General features: G+C 36.4%; 1 protein-coding gene across 2 annotated transcripts in view; it reads left to right on the top strand.

Annotated features, from left to right (window-relative positions):
* Nucleotides 1-15,854, top strand: part of PRKG1 (protein kinase cGMP-dependent 1) — a 1,245,509-nt gene that overhangs the window by 896,144 nt on the left and 333,511 nt on the right. For both annotated transcript variants that reach the window (XM_082633213.1, XM_082633214.1), the window contains exon 5: nucleotides 5,028-5,091. In XM_082633213.1, the coding sequence (XP_082489339.1) occupies nucleotides 5,028-5,091 (64 nt within the window). The remainder of the gene's footprint in view (nucleotides 1-5,027; nucleotides 5,092-15,854) is intronic.

The following is a 15,854-nucleotide window of genomic DNA, read 5'->3' as shown; positions in this document are numbered from 1 at the left end:
ATATGTATAAAATAGATGACTAATAAGAACGTGCTATATAAAAAATAAATAAATTTTAGAAAAGAATTAAAAATAAAAACATCATGTCTACATGAAAATAATTCAATTTCCTTTAAATCTTGAATGGGTGCAAAATGACATCATAACTTGGATAATAGTATTTTTTAAATGTTCTGTTGTATAGGACAGTAAGGTAAATTATTATCATCTATAATGCTGAAGGAAAGTTAGATTTTGTCACTTTTTTCTTTCTTATTTAGAGTGTCTCCACATTTCTTTGGACTAGATTTATCCCATCCATGATTCAGAAAATTATTTGATTGTGTCCTTTTCATATTTTTCGGTGTCTTTAGATTTAGAAATTGGCAGCTATGGCTTGAGAATATGTCTTTTAATCTCCCCTCTCAAAGTAAATCTATCTGTAAAAATAAGACAGTATAATAAAGTTTCTTTTATTAGATTCTTAATAGTTATTATGAAATTCTAAAATTACAAGTTTTAGATAAATTTTTTAAAGTTAGATATATTTTTGAAAAACTACAAAATTATTATTGTAACACATGATATCTAAATGTATTTACTTGTAACTTTTTCCACTTAAGGACAAGAAAAGCTTCACAAGTTCAAAAGGACAATTTATTGGATAAGGTTACAGAGATTATAGTAGGTAGCTGAAAACTAGTAAGAGCACAGTAGAAGCATTGCAATAATATTGAATTAATTTCTGTAAACAACATGCTTATCATAAACCTACTACTACCTTAAAAAATTCTAGAAAACACAGGAACATTTAAGCATACATCCATTAACTATCAAAATAATGATGTTATATAGCCTCTGGAGGAGTCTACAGTATGGTACACATGTGAAAGAATATGAGTAAAAAAGGCAAATTACAACTTAGACTATTTATTTTGACTTCAGGATTCTTCTTGAAAGGGTCCTGGGGAGTCTCCTTTTTTTTTTTTTTTTCTATTAGCTGTTATTTTCATATTGTAGGTTATCAAAAATAAAATTACTAAGACAAATTCAGAATGTGGGACATCCAATAAGACAGTTGTCCCTGTCTCTTCAAAAATCAGTGTAATGGGGGGAGAGGTAGGAGGATGGTTGTGGAATAAGAGACTAGAGAAGTAGAATAGCCAAAAGCAGTATGTGGATTTTTACTGGATCCTGGTTTGAAAAGAAAAAAACAAACAATAAAGAAAATTTTGAACAATGGGTAATATTTGACATGGAATATAGTTATTAGATGATATTATGGAGTTGAGTGAATTTTTCTTATGATAATGCTATAGTTATTTTAAAATATTTTCTTATTTTTAGATCTGTGTGCTTAAATATTAGAGGTAAAATTTCATGATATCTACAACTTAGTTTCAGATTTTCATGAAAAAATATCTATAAATCTATTTATCAATACACATATAAAAATTAGATGTATCGAAGGTAGATAAAGCAAAGATGGCACAATGTTAACAGTTGCTAACCTAGGTGATGGGGGTACAGGGGATTCTTGAACTATTCTTTCAGCCTTTCCATTTATTTGACATTTTTCATCGCAAAAAGTTGGTTAATAAATGAAGTCACTGAATCAAAGGATGTTAATATTATTGCTTAATTTCTAAATCATTAAAAGAATATGGCATGGTTTTAAAACTTACATGAGGCATTTTTAAATAATTCTACGGTGAAGTGTGTAGCTCAGCAAATGATTAGCTTCATAGTCATTCAGATGGAAATTTTTATCCTCTCTTTATCAGTACTGAGTGTTGTGACCTCAGGCAAACTCTCAAGATCCCAGTTGTTTTAGCTGTAAAATGGATGATAGTAATAATGGTTCGTTGATAAAGCTGTTTAAAAATAAAATATATTATCTGTAAAACCCTTAGCCCAGTGCCTGGAAAATAGAAAGCATTCAAATCTCATCTTCTATTATTGTCATGACAAATTCCAAGTCCTTAATTTATTCAACCAGAAAATCCAATGGAAAAGTTTCACACATTAAGTCATCTCTATTATATTACAGTCAAGTGCATTTTGTAACTTCAGACCTACTGCAAGTCCCTAGGGAACAAAAATGTTTTAATAGATCCATAAGAATTACTTGTAATTAGCATGTAAATTGTTATGAGTTCTTCCCCCTGCACCCCCCCCCAATAAGTGAAAATACTCTTTACTGTTTAAACATTTTATGGAAGTTCATCCTTATAATTATTTTGCCTTAAGTTTTCTAAATCATAGACAGCTTCATCTTGAGTTATCACATGTACACACTAGTGAAGTTTAAATTAATATCTTTTGATGTATTGGGAAAAAATCAAACAAATTTCATGGGTAGAATTTTAAACTTATGAATATGCTCAATTGTTTTATTCTTGGTGTTCAAGCTATCAGTGGACTGATAAGTTCTCTTATGTAATTAATTTCTGAGAATTATCTAGTATTTAGAGAAATAAAGATCTTAAGATTTTAAAGATGACTACAAAAGTGTTTCAAGTATAATTTATAAAAGTGAAGACACTTATTTTCTGTTAATTGATTTCCATTTTGTTAAATCTGAAAGTGCTTAAATTGTTACGAAGAATTCTTTAGAGTGTTTCTTCTCTAAAACCATCCTTAATTTTTATTGGTAATAAATGCTGCTGAACGTTTTGAGGCATTTTAAATTTTAAAAGATCATGATACATATACAATGGAATATTATTGTATAACATACAATAATATATTAGAAGGAAATCCCATTTGCATTTTCCACAACATGGGTGGACCTTGAGGGCATTATGCTAAGTGAAATAAGCCAGACAGAGAAAGACAAATATTGCATGGCATCACTTATATGTGGAATCTAAATAAAAAGCTAAACTCATAGGAACAGAATAGAACAGTGGTTGTCAGGGACCTGGGGAATAGGGGAAATGGGTTACAAACTACTGTAACCTATAGTTGATAACACTGTATTGTATAGTTGAAATTTGCAAAGAATAGAACTTAAAGATCTCAAACATACACAGAAGAATAAATATGTGAGGTGATGGATGTGTTAATTAACTAAGTTAACTGGATGGGAGGAATCTTTTCACAATGTACACTTTAAATATCTTATAATTTTGTCAGTTATACCTCAGTAAACCTGAAAAAAATAAAAAATAACTAAGTAAAATTGTAAAAGATAATTAATTAAAATGCGCGCCCTAAAACTTAATGTCTTTGTTTTCTTTAGTGAGTTATGTGGCCAAGCAAATACTAATTTTTTTTTCTCATGAATAAGAATGCTTATGAAGATGAAAGTTTTGTAGAGTGGCTTGACATAGACTTAGCATGGAAGTAATGAGGCTGTCTAAAGAAGGCAGCCAGTTATAATAAAATGAGAAAAACTCAGTTGTAGTTTGTGTTTTCCATAAATACCCCCTGGGATAGAAACATTCTAATTATTCTTATATCTCAGAAGAAACTGAAATATAGCTCATTAAAAGAACAAGGAAGGGCTAAATTTTTCTACCTGCATAGCTCATGGAAACAGCTTCCTCTATCTTCCTGTCTCTTTCTGTGATGTGTTCCATCCAGCTGCTGAAATAGACTGCGTTCTGGAAATTAAAACCCACGTGGCTCAGACCACAGCAATAAATCTGATGAAACATGGTCCTGGGTGAAATGTTATACTTCTACATAAAACCTTAGGATTTTATCAATAGGCTCTACACTAAGGAATGGGAATCAGAGTGACAAACTAACATTAAAACTTTCATGCTTATATCCAAGCATTATGTTATGGCTTCTTTCATTACATTATTCTAATCAAGCCAGAACTGTTTTTCTATAGCAACAAACCTGAAACAAGTCTCATCCAACTTAACTAACTCATTTAAATAACTTTGCTCCATGGCAATTTATCTAAAGATCAAGTTTACCTAACAATTGATCTGTAAGTCAGATATCATACATACAAATGTATTTTCACTCATTTATGGTCTTTTCTCTATTCAAGCATTGAAATAAGATTAAATAAGGATTTAGTTCCACATCCTAGTTAGATTTTCCAGTGGAGTAAATTTTCAAGAATTTTATGTTGATGGGTTTTTTTTTTCCTTTTAAAGTCAGCATTATCCATATAAAATAAGTTTCTTTGGTTTGTGTATTCAACATCATTTAGTATTTCCATATGCTGGTCAGTGAGTTTCCCTAATAAGAGGATGAGAAGACATTATTTCAGTGTCTACTATGAGTCTGACTCTTTTCTCCATTCTATATGATCTGATCCGTATAACTGTCCTAGGAAGCATTTGTATGTCTATGCTTTCATCACTTTATTCAGCACATGCTCTTGAGTTGTTATTAGTAAATCACTGAAAATACAGGGGCTGAGCAAGACAGATATAGTACCGTTCTTATTTTTGTGGAGTTTGATTTTAGCAGTGAAGATGCCCAGTAACAAATATCTGATTAATTATCTAATTATAGTTGTAGGAAGGGATAAAAGAGATCATAAACAGGAGGACCTGATCTAGCTGGGAGATGTTGGGGAGAGTAGGAAGTTTCCAGTGTTGTTGAATGAATGCTTGAAGGCCTGAATGTATGAATGTATCATCAATCCAGCTGAGTCCTTAAGAATGGGTAGCAGTTGACCTGTAGAAAAGTTTGTGTGTGTGTGTGTGTGTGTGTGTGTGTGTGTGTGTGTGTGTGTGTAGGGGGACCTAGAGAAGGTGACAGAATTGGAAGGAATTTGGTGAGAGCAGGCTGATAAGGGAGAGAGTGGTTTCTCCCAATTATAGCTGAGGCATCCAAGGTCACACAAAGAAATATAAGTGGGATTTGTACTTGGTTCTGTCCAATCTCCAATTCTTTCTAGTACATCATGCCTTTTCCCTGTTAGTCATCAAATTATGCTTAAATTATTACTGTGATCTTCATTGGCAGATTCTTTGTCATGAAATCCTTTTGTATTTTCTTTCAGATGTGTTGCTGTTTTATTTATAAAAATGAGTTGCTGTGCATGCGTTCAACATCATCTCTGTCTTGTTTTTCAGTGTGCCAACATTCCAGAGCCTTCCTGAAGAGATACTCAGTAAGCTTGCTGATGTCCTTGAAGAGGTAATTGTTTTTAGCCCTTGACCTTTTTGAGATGAGACTCAGCCCATCACAGCTGTGCAATAAGTCACAAACTGCAGAGAGCCCTTTTAAAAATTTTTGAGCACTGACATGAGCTATATATTTGGCTCCAAATAAAAAGCAGCTCAGTATATCCGACATTTATACACAGTTAGAAATGTGCAAATCAGTGTAACTGTAGAGGGAAAAAAACTTTTCGCTCTGGCAAACATATTGTTACTTTGACTTCCAAGAATGGGAGACTGCGTATTTATCTCTTATTTCAATTGGTGTAAAGCAAGATTGTAATAATTGCTACTCTGAAGCTTCAGATTAGCAAATTTATAACAGAAATTAGCAGTTGGGTACATATTTTATTAGCATATAAGCATATTTTACACACGTAATTGTATGCCTGAATGTGAAAGTGTCACTGTTACTTACTTTTCACAGAACCTATAAAACATAAGAAATATTGAAGCAGGAAAAAGAGAGGAGGTTTATACAAGCAGTGTCTTGAGTGAACACAAGGGGATAGGGTCCCTAGTGCCTATAGAGACAGAGAAGGCAGAGTATCTGGGCACATATGCAGATGGGGTGGGGACTGATGGAGTGGTTGGCACTCTGTCAAACCTTTTCTGATATCTTCTATTTTCTCTATAATCTAGAAAGCAAGGTCATCCACTGAGGATGAGGATGGGGTAGAGGTCTGAGAGGTTTGAAGACAGAGGAGAAGGTATGAGAAAAATAGAAGAGGGAATGGACTAGGAATACACAGTATGACTGACAGTCATCATTCAGACCCTGTTTGATGTTACCAATCCCTAATCTCAATTAAACAGGCAAAAAGAGTTCATTCAAGTTGTACGATAGGAGAGAGAGATCAAACTCCACTCTGCGGGGCCAAAAGGTGGGAGGATTTTTAAGCACTGGAGCGAGCTGGTGGAAAAGTACTCCAGTAGGGTGTTATCAGAAAGTAGGTTCTTGTCTCAGAAAGAATTCAGAGATGAGATGGTAGTCAAGAAAGCAAAGTGAGGATTTATTAAGCAATAGTAAGCTCTCAAGGGGAGAGCTGGCAGACTCAGGTAAACAGCCACCCTGAGTTTCTTTGTCAAGCTAGTTATATGGGGTGTGAAAATGATTGGGTGGATTATTCATTGAGGAGGGAGGGGTTTTGGCTCGTATTCACTGATTTTCATCCCACCTCCACCTTCCCGAGGGGAGGAGGGATTTTTGTCCTTATTTAGTCTTGATTGGAAGTGTCATGGTGTCAGTGCATGATGGGAAATTCTTATCTACAAGGTTAATTTTATTGTAATGAGGGCCTAATGGACAAAAAGTTACATTCGAACGTTGGAGATTCCTGCCTTTTCCCGCCTTTCTTTGCCTGTCTCCAGGACCCCTGTTGTTCACAAGATGTATGGTTTCCTGCCACGTGGCCCATGCCCCCCTTTCTTTGCTCATATCTCGCTATCTACCTTTTCTAACAGTGGTTCTCCAATAGGGAGGAGGTTGGTCAATGTGACTAGTTCATCTGTGCTTGCTGATTGTCCCTTCTGGAAGTTAGGCTCCTACCCACCCATAGAGACTGGGAGATAGAGGCGCTATCTTCTTCTTGATTACTTTTTTAAGGAATGGCTCCTAGGTTCTTGAGAAAGACATTCCTGAGCTGTAAAACAACCGGTGCCAACAGCCTGGAAGAAGATGTGCATCTCAAACAGGCAAATTAAGAATTTACAGTTGAAAACTTTCTAAAGTAAATGCTCCAAGAAAAGGGAGATCAGGAGCCTAGTGTCAGAAAGAAGGCTGTCTAAAGTTTAGTCAAAGTGAGGGAACCATTAAGTCTGTCTTGGTTACAAGCCCATTTGTATGTTTTTTCAACCCCATTTGTTTGCCTGGATTCAAGTTCCAAGTAGACAGAGAATGGGATTTAACCAGGGTTGGTATTTTGCCAGGAAAAGATGAGTGGTTGAAAGAGGGAATAGGGAGTTGCGGATGCATATGAAGGAAGGATTGTAGTGACTGACCCTGGAATTTCGATTGTGCAAGAAGAAGGGGAGCAAGGGCCAGTGAGTGACTGTGGGATCAATGGATTTTAGTCTCAGGAGGCTGAAGAATTTTTGGAGTTGTGCTACAATAGAGAGAAACTGGAAATGTTTTTGTCTCTAGGTACTAACTATATACCAGTAATTATATGATCCATAGAACTTCAAAGGTTTATATCCACAAATTCTTAGTTTGAGTCTTATCACAGTGAGCTTTCCTAGGATTTATTGGTCTCTGTCATCTTATATGGGAACACAAAGTAAAGCGGAAGTCACATTTGATTCCTATGTTCAAGTATAAAAGATTCATGAGAAAAAATACTGACTGCATTTCTCTCTGAATGTGCCAACCACTGTACTTGCAACCTCTGTAAATGTAAAACTGCTTTTCCGAGTTCTTTTGTTTTTTGCTTTCCTTGTTGAGTATACTGAAGAACTCTCTGATGACCTTTTTCTTTTTCTTTTCTTTAAACAAAATGAACTAAAGTACAAATTTACTGGCCCCAATCAAGCCCGTCCAAAATAAAATAAAATAAAATCCCATGAAATCCTTTAATCATTTCCTTTCTTTTCCACAGCTGTGGAAGCATTTGCTATGTTTTGCAAAACAATAGCCATAGCTCTATAAATAACTCTGACCGAAGAAATATTTTAGTATTTTATGTCAGATTTTCTAATCAGAAGATGCCTTAATTTGTGTTATACGAGCCACAGTACAGTCTATAGCAAAGCTGCATGAAAATAGAAACAGATGATTAAGTGCCCACACATTTGTTTTGAAGACATACACAAATGAAGTAAACAGACAAAATATGAGGTAGACATATGAATATACTAACCAGTGCATGAAAGTGTTCAACTCAAGTTGAATAAACAAGCACAATGAGAAATTAGATTAAATTATGTATGAGATAGAGTGAAGCAAATTTGGAAGAACAAAAGCAATACCAATGTTACATAACATTAAAGGGAAATTTGCTTGCATAATAAATGAGCTTTTTTCCTACAACATCTACAAGAAAATGAAAGAATCCCAGATTATTTTGAAAAGAAGACAGTATAATCCTTGCATTTAACAAAGAAGTTTACAGCCTTGTTTGTTTAACAAATATTATGGAGCATCTGCCACGTGCCAGTAATTATTCCAAACTCTGGGGATTCAGGGCCTTGTCCTCCCAAATCATATGTTCCATTGGGAAGTACAGATGAGAATTAAGGAAAATAGCATCAAAATGTCATCGAGTGAGATGGCCACACTGTATTGGTTTACTAAGGGAAGACCTCTCTGGGGAAGGTGGTATTTAAGCTGAGATCGAAATGCAGATATGGGATGCCATGTGTACAGGGCGGAGGGAAGAGAAGGCATACGGTCCTAAACTAGGAATGAGTCTTCTGTCCTTAAGGAACAGAAAAAAGGTTTATAGTAGGGTGAGATGAGGCTAGAGAAAATAGGCAAGGCCAGATGGCAGAGGGCTTTGCCGGTTGTAATAAGGAGTTGTGATAAGGTTTTTGTTCTCAGTGCAGTGGGAAGATTTTGAGGGTTCTAAGCCATAAAAATGACATGATCTGGGTTATATTTTAATGATATCTCTCTGTGAGAAGAATGGATTATAAAGGGACAGACCAATTATTTAGATAAAATAACCCAGGTGAAGTTAGATGTTTGTATGTTGATTTACTTTCTTATGGACTATTTCATTCCTTGTATTCATTATGAAACAATACTTCCAGCATAAGGGGGAAAAAATTAAAGAATAGGGACAAGGTAGTCAAGGACTGAGAGAGAGAAAAAAAAAATTAAGCAGATAGAAAGAGGAACGAACATAATGTTATTGGTAAAGTGATTTAGGAGGGTACATGTGACTGGAGGACAAATAAATGACGCTTGGGGCCTCCTATTTTAAAGCTGAGAGAGAAACCATTATATAGGTCATTTCTGCCATTGCCCATCCCACTCCCACTTACCCCCTTCCATAATTTCTAGTGTAGATGTACCCATTTATGTGTTCTTCTTTATGAGATTATAAAACAGAAACAAATATCCTTATTCTTAGTGTAGCAATTTAGTGCCCCTCTCTCCATTCCCTTTATATCACATAGTACAAATATTTCCTTTGTATATTAAATCTCTTGTGCCTTTTTCAGGAACATAGGAAAGTTTTCTCTAGTTAGTTTGAGAAGTTGTGTTTACACATAGATATAAAGAGGTTCTTGGCCAAAGGTCTATCCAGATCAAGAGCAACAATCCCAGCATTTTTTTTAGGTTGTGTTTTGCAAGACAAATTGAAGTACAGGGCTGAGAATAATTGATTAATTATTGAATAATTGATGCAATAATTATTCACCTTCATTCTCACCCTAGTATGTTCTTCTCATATCTGACTCAGATTAAGTCTTAATAAATACCAGAGATCATTTTAAGAGCTTCAGAGTTGATTTGCTAGGGAAGTCATTTTATAGTTTGTAAAATAAACTGTAAGAGAATTTTTAGGCACATGTAGGGAATAGCAAGGTCTGACTTTATAAACTGGTTTCATTAACCTCTATACTATCCTGTATAGTACAGTGAAAACTATTTTGAATGAATTAGTCAAATATTGGAATCTATTCTGAAAGCCTAGGAAGTATTTATGTGTAAACAAAAAGAGCTGTGAAATTATAAATAGGATCTAATCTTTTTTCTTACTGTAGTAACCTAACACACTTTCCTTCTTCCTTTATGTACACATAATTAGTTTCTATAGATGAATTACATTTTTCAGATAGATGGAACAACCCGTAGCTAATCTCCATCTGAGAAATAGCTCCTTTCAGTGATTACCTACCCAAACATGATAGGGAAAAGTCACTGTAAATAAACTCAATGTCTAATACATATCCACATATCAGGGCTGTAGTGACATCTTTAAAGGAAATGACAAGTAAAAACATTTTCTTATAGAGAGGCAGAGCAGAGATTTACCTATTATCATGTCACATAGGAGCTTTAAAATTAATTTGGGAAGGAGTTATGCTTTCACCAATAAGGGTGAAAATGTTTAGATAACTCAAGGAAAATTGAAAATGTCAGATTGAAGAACCAAGTTAAGCCAACAAATTCACTTTTTACCTCTGGTATAGCTCATTTTTCCTTCATATGAATAGAAGTGGGACATGGGTGCTATATTTAAATCTCCTGATTTTTAAATGGAAAATAAAGCATATGAGAACCACTTCTTTGCTTATATTGAAATCTGTTTCATGTCCAATTCTCTCATTAAAACATTGGATTTAGTTGTCTTAGAATGAAAAATACCTCTGCTTCACCAGCTTTTTAAGAGCTCTATGCCTTTGAGTCTGCAACTTTATATGATTGGACCTTGGACACATTTGAGCCTAAATAATGGGTCGTTTTGGTTTGTGTCCCTAGATGGGGCATTTATGTTTTCATTTTGGGATATTTATACTATTATGGCCCTGACAATATCTTAGACAAATAATACTCATTAGACTTTTTGAAATATTATGAGGGACATGATGAGAAAAATAGAAAAAAGGCAAGGAAAGAAAGCTTTTTTCATCTTGATAATATGGTAAGAAGCAAATATCAGATTTCTGTCCAGGGATCATCATTGGAAAAGGAGGTTAACATAACACAGGCACTTTTGGTTACTGCAAGGTACCCCAGGGCTGATTAAATGTGCATTGTTTTAGCCGTGCAACTGCTCCTTGGTGTTACCATGTCATGTCGGCATTTTCCCAGATTCCTTTGCATTCTCTCCAATTGTGAGTAATACAAGGGAAAAGTCCTGTACTTGATGAGTTACTGGAGTGCTGTGAAGCTCTCTCTTTTTATCATTCTAAACAGACCTAGACTCTTTGGGAAAGAAACTGGTGGAGTAGACAGGAACATTATTGTTTCTCTTTGAAATCTATTGTTATGACTAAACTTTTTCTTCCCTTCCTTTAGGTTTGGCTCTTGCTATTCAAAGCCAAGCTGGAGGGAATTTAAAGAACCGTTCTTTCCCAATTGCTCTGGACTGAAGGACTCTGAATTTGGAATGTTATCTGTTTAGATCTCCCTGGTTCCTTTGTGTCTTCCCATCTGTGGGGCAAATGGCTGCTTCTGAAGGAGAAAGTAGAAGGGTGTGTATGTGTATTTTGTGGCAGGGTGGAGAGATTAAAACGTAAAGACAGATTAAAACATAAAGACAGACTCTCAGTTTAATATTAATATCTGCACATCTTATTCTATTATAGAAGTAATGTGGAATGGGAGAACATGTTTGCAAATCATATATGTGATAAGGGAGTTGTATTAGAGTTCTCCAGAGAAAACAGAGCCAATAGGATGTGTATGTATGTATATATATATAAAGATATTTATTTTAAGGAATTGGCTCGTATTATTGTAGAGGCTGGCCAGTTCAAAATCTACAGAATGGGCTGGCAGGCTGGAGACCATAGAAGAGCTGATGTTGCAGTTCAAGTCCAATGGCCATCTGCTGGCAGAATTCCTTCTTGCTTGGAGAAGGTCAGTCTTTGTTCTATTAAGATCTTCATTTGACTAGACGAGGCCCACCCACATTATGGAAGGTAATCTACTTTACTCAAAATCCATCGATTTTATTTATTTATTTATTTTTGCTGTGTTGGGTCTTCGTTTCTGTGCGAGGGCTTTCTCTAGTTGTGGCAAGCGGGGGCCACTCTTTATCGCGGTGCGCGGGCCTCTCACTATTGCGGCCTCTCTTGTTGCGGAGCACAGGCTCCAGACACGCAGGCTCAGTAGTTGTGGCTCACGGGCCTAGTTGCTTCGCGGCACGTGGGATCCTCCCAGACCAGGGCTCGAACCCATGTTCCCTGCATTAGCAGGCAGATTCTCAACCACTGCGCCACCCGGGAAGTCCAAAATCCATCAATTTAAATGTTAATCTTGTCTCAAAGTTCACTGACTTAAATGTTAATCTTATCACCCCCACACAAAAATCCAGAATGCTGTTATATTTAACCAAATGTCTGAGCACTATGGCCCAGCTAAGTTGACACATAAAATTATCACAAGACTTGTATCTAGAATATATAAAGAATACTTACAACTGAGTGAATTTTATAAAGTTTAAAAATAAATAAACAGGGACTTCCCTGGTGGCGCAGTGGTTAGGAGTCCACCTGCCAATGCAGGGGACATGGATTCGAGCCCTGGTCCGGGAAGATCCTGCATGCCCCGGAGCAACTAAGCCCATGTGCCACAACTACTGAGCCCGCGAGCCACAACTACTGAAGCCTGTGCACCTAGAACCCATGCTCTGCAACAAGACAAGCCACCGCAATGAGAAGCCTGTGCATCACAATGAAGAGCAGCCCCCGCTCACTGCAACTAGAGAAAGCCCATGAGCAGCAACGAAGACCCAAGGCAGCCATAAACAAACAAACAAACAAATTTAAAAAAAATGAGTGAATAGATATTTTCCCAAAGGAGAGGCACAAAAAGCCAATAAGTGCACGTTCCATGTTAATAGTCATTAGGAAAATGAAAATCAAAGCCATAATTACGTGCCACTTCATACACACTAGGGTGGCTAGAATAAAAAAGACAAACAGTGACAAATGTTGGTGAGGATATGGAGAAATTACAACTCTAGGATGTTGCTGGTGGGCTTGTAAAATGGTTCAGCTTCTTTGAAAAATGGTCTGTTACTTGATCTGTAAGCATTTATACAATTCATTCTCACCCTCAACTTTCTACCTCTTTAAATTACATATTTTACTTATTTATATAACCTATTCCACATTCTACAAAATGTTCAGTTTTTCATTTTTCTTCAGCTTCCTCACTTGAGTTGAACCAGTGGCCCTACATGTGACAAAGACCCAAAATATCTAAACAGGTTGGAATAATGGGTGAGATCCACTAAGATGAGGTACCAGAGGAGAAATGTATAGTTTTGCACATGATTAAAAAGAAAAAAAAAATCCAGAAGGATAGGATAGTGAAGACTCAGTAGAGTATAGGCAATATTGCTGGAAACAATGGAAGAAAACAATTGAAGTAACTTAGAAATTTGCCCTGGAGAAGACTTTGGGGGAGGGTATTGGATTCCTTTTTAACTTAGTGGACACAATTTTCTGTGTTCAGAAGATAGGGAGCTCCATCTCTAAAAATAGACTGGACGAATAATTTAACCCATCATTGATGAATTGGGGTAACAGCAGTTTCTACCTCTTGTGATATTGCTGTGGGTCTTAAATTGAAGAACTAATGTAAAACCATTAAATATGCAAACATAATTTCAGATGTCCATCAGCAGTGCTTACCAAACCCTTTCACAAATTGACACTTATGGAAAATGTTTATCCTGCACACATACTGAGGTTAACAAATAAAACTCCTTATGGCTGGAGGTGACTGGTCAGGGATTTTGGCTGTCCCAAGTCCTACTGGGCTCTCCATCTGAAGGGCGGAGCAGGCATTTTGTAATGTCTGGAGACATCTATGGTGGTTATAATATTGAGGGCAACAGAGGGCTGCCACTGGCCTCTAGTGGATAAAAGCCAGGATGCTACTAAACATTCTACAATGCATAAAACAGCTTTACAATGACCATTCAGCCCCAAATGTCAATAGTGCTGAGACTGGGAAATTCTGCTGTAGGGTAGATATGACAGCACTTGGGAAACTCTGCTAAAAGTATGAAGGAAATAAAATAAGGTAATATGGTAGAGACTGCCAAGGACAGGTGGACTACTTTAGCTAGGGTGGTTAGGAAAGTTATATCTGAAGAGGTGACTTTGAGTTGACAGCCATTGCAAATATCACAGATGGCAAAATATAGTACAAAATGTTAAGTATGAACAGAAATCATACATATTTGAAAAGCTACAGGTTAAAAGAGATTAGTTAGGATGTTGTAGGTACTTAAGCATTGATTTGGTGCTTGAACAACATTGACTTTTCAGCTTCTGCCTAACTCTAAGATTCTGTATGGTCACGTTCTCAACAGAGACTTTTCTAGTTCTGAGCCTCAGTCATTTTCATTTCTCTCCCTTTAGGGACTTCCTTCTCCTATATCTCCTAGATCTATTTAGTTATCATTATATATAAGAAATACGTGCTTGTCCATTGCCTTAAGTTGGTCTCTAGTTTTGTGAAGTTTTACCACTTTAGATTGTAAGTTCTGTAAAGGCTAGTACTATGTTGGTATTTCTTTTCACTGGGTACTTGTAAGCAGTTGAGAAAAGCAACAGTAATACCTTCAACTTACTAAGGCTAACTCTGTGCGAGGCTAAGGGCATCTGTATTTCATATTCAGTGAAAGAAATCTGCATGTAAGTGGACCCTCACAGTTCAAACCCATGTTGTTCAAGGGTCAGCTGTACTTTTACTCTTCCCAGTTTATAGCTGGGGGAACTGAGGCTCTGGTAATACAGCTAATGGGGAAGTAGTTTACTCCATCCAGTCTGAAGCTGGAATTGGCATCTTTTATTCCTATGCTGTATTACATCTTGAAGATTTGTAGCATAAATGAAAACTTTATCCCATCCCCCACTCTTTCTTTTTCTTTAATATAAATAGGAAATGTTTCCTTCTGAAAATGTTTACTTGACTTTCCCCTCCCTCCTCCCCGGGAGTAATTATTTTTTTCCCAGTCAGCATTTTTAATTTGTTATGACAGGAATCCATTTTATGCCTTCAACAAACTTTTAAACAAGCCATTTCTAGTCATTTTATCATCAGGATATGTATGTTTTGCTTTATGCTGCCAGTAATTCATTAAAACGTATGTGCTCTGCAACTAGGAAACCGATCTGTAATAAATCAGCTTTCTAGAGAACATTTGTAGAGAGTGCTTGAAGTGGTTGCCATATAAGAATATATAAGCCTGCTTGGTACTTGTGGTTCGCTCCCCTTTGTGGGGTTTATAAACAAATAGTGAATTTGTGTGAAAGTATGAACTAGTGGCTCGTCTTTAGCATAAGTGTGAGATCCTATTTACAAAATGCTAGTTGCTAGTATTGGAGCAGATCATGATAAACCTTGAATTCCTTTTACAGAGCAGAGTGATAAACATCTGGTCTGAATTAGACAAGCTGCTCTGATTAAAAGAAAGTATGACCCAAGATTTTCAACTTTTTTTTTTTTTTAATTTTTAATCTGAGGCATCTTTGTAGCTTCCAAAAAAAAAAAAAGAAAAAAAACTAGTTCAGGGGCTTGTACACAGTTGGCATCCGAGACATAAATCATTGAAGAATAGAAGCCCACTTACACTTACAGTAAGAAGCTAAAGATAAGAAAACCGGTTGGGCTTTCATTACACAAAATACAAAGCTTGTTTGGGCTGGAGAGAGCTATCAAACAGCTTAGAGCAGGGGGTAAAGTGGGCATTCAGTTCCAAGTCTCCCCAAGGCCTTTGGCTGCATGTCCCCGCCGGGCCCCCGCGAGAATCCACTGCAAGTCAGCCTACCACCCCTGCAGAGAAGGAATCATGCAGTTTCTTAGGCCAGTGGCTACAAGGCTATTTCCTGGTAGATAAGGCTGAACCAAGGCAGGCAGTATTTCAGGCATGAATGTTCATCAGAAGCTAGTCAGTATTAATGAGGAGGGAACTGTGACCCACCAAGGCTTTAGTGAGATTGCAGCTGTATAGAAAACTCCTGTGTGTTTCATGTCCTGTGTGTGCCCTTAATTACTATGAGATTCTATAAGTGAGCTTTTCTTCGCTCTCTGGGAAGGCTTACCATTCA

This window comes from Mesoplodon mirus, assembly GCF_964341445.2.
Source record: "Mesoplodon mirus genome assembly, chromosome: 2".
Taxonomy (NCBI): domain Eukaryota; kingdom Metazoa; phylum Chordata; class Mammalia; order Artiodactyla; family Ziphiidae; genus Mesoplodon; species Mesoplodon mirus.
This window is presented reverse-complemented; position numbering and strand designations above follow the sequence as displayed.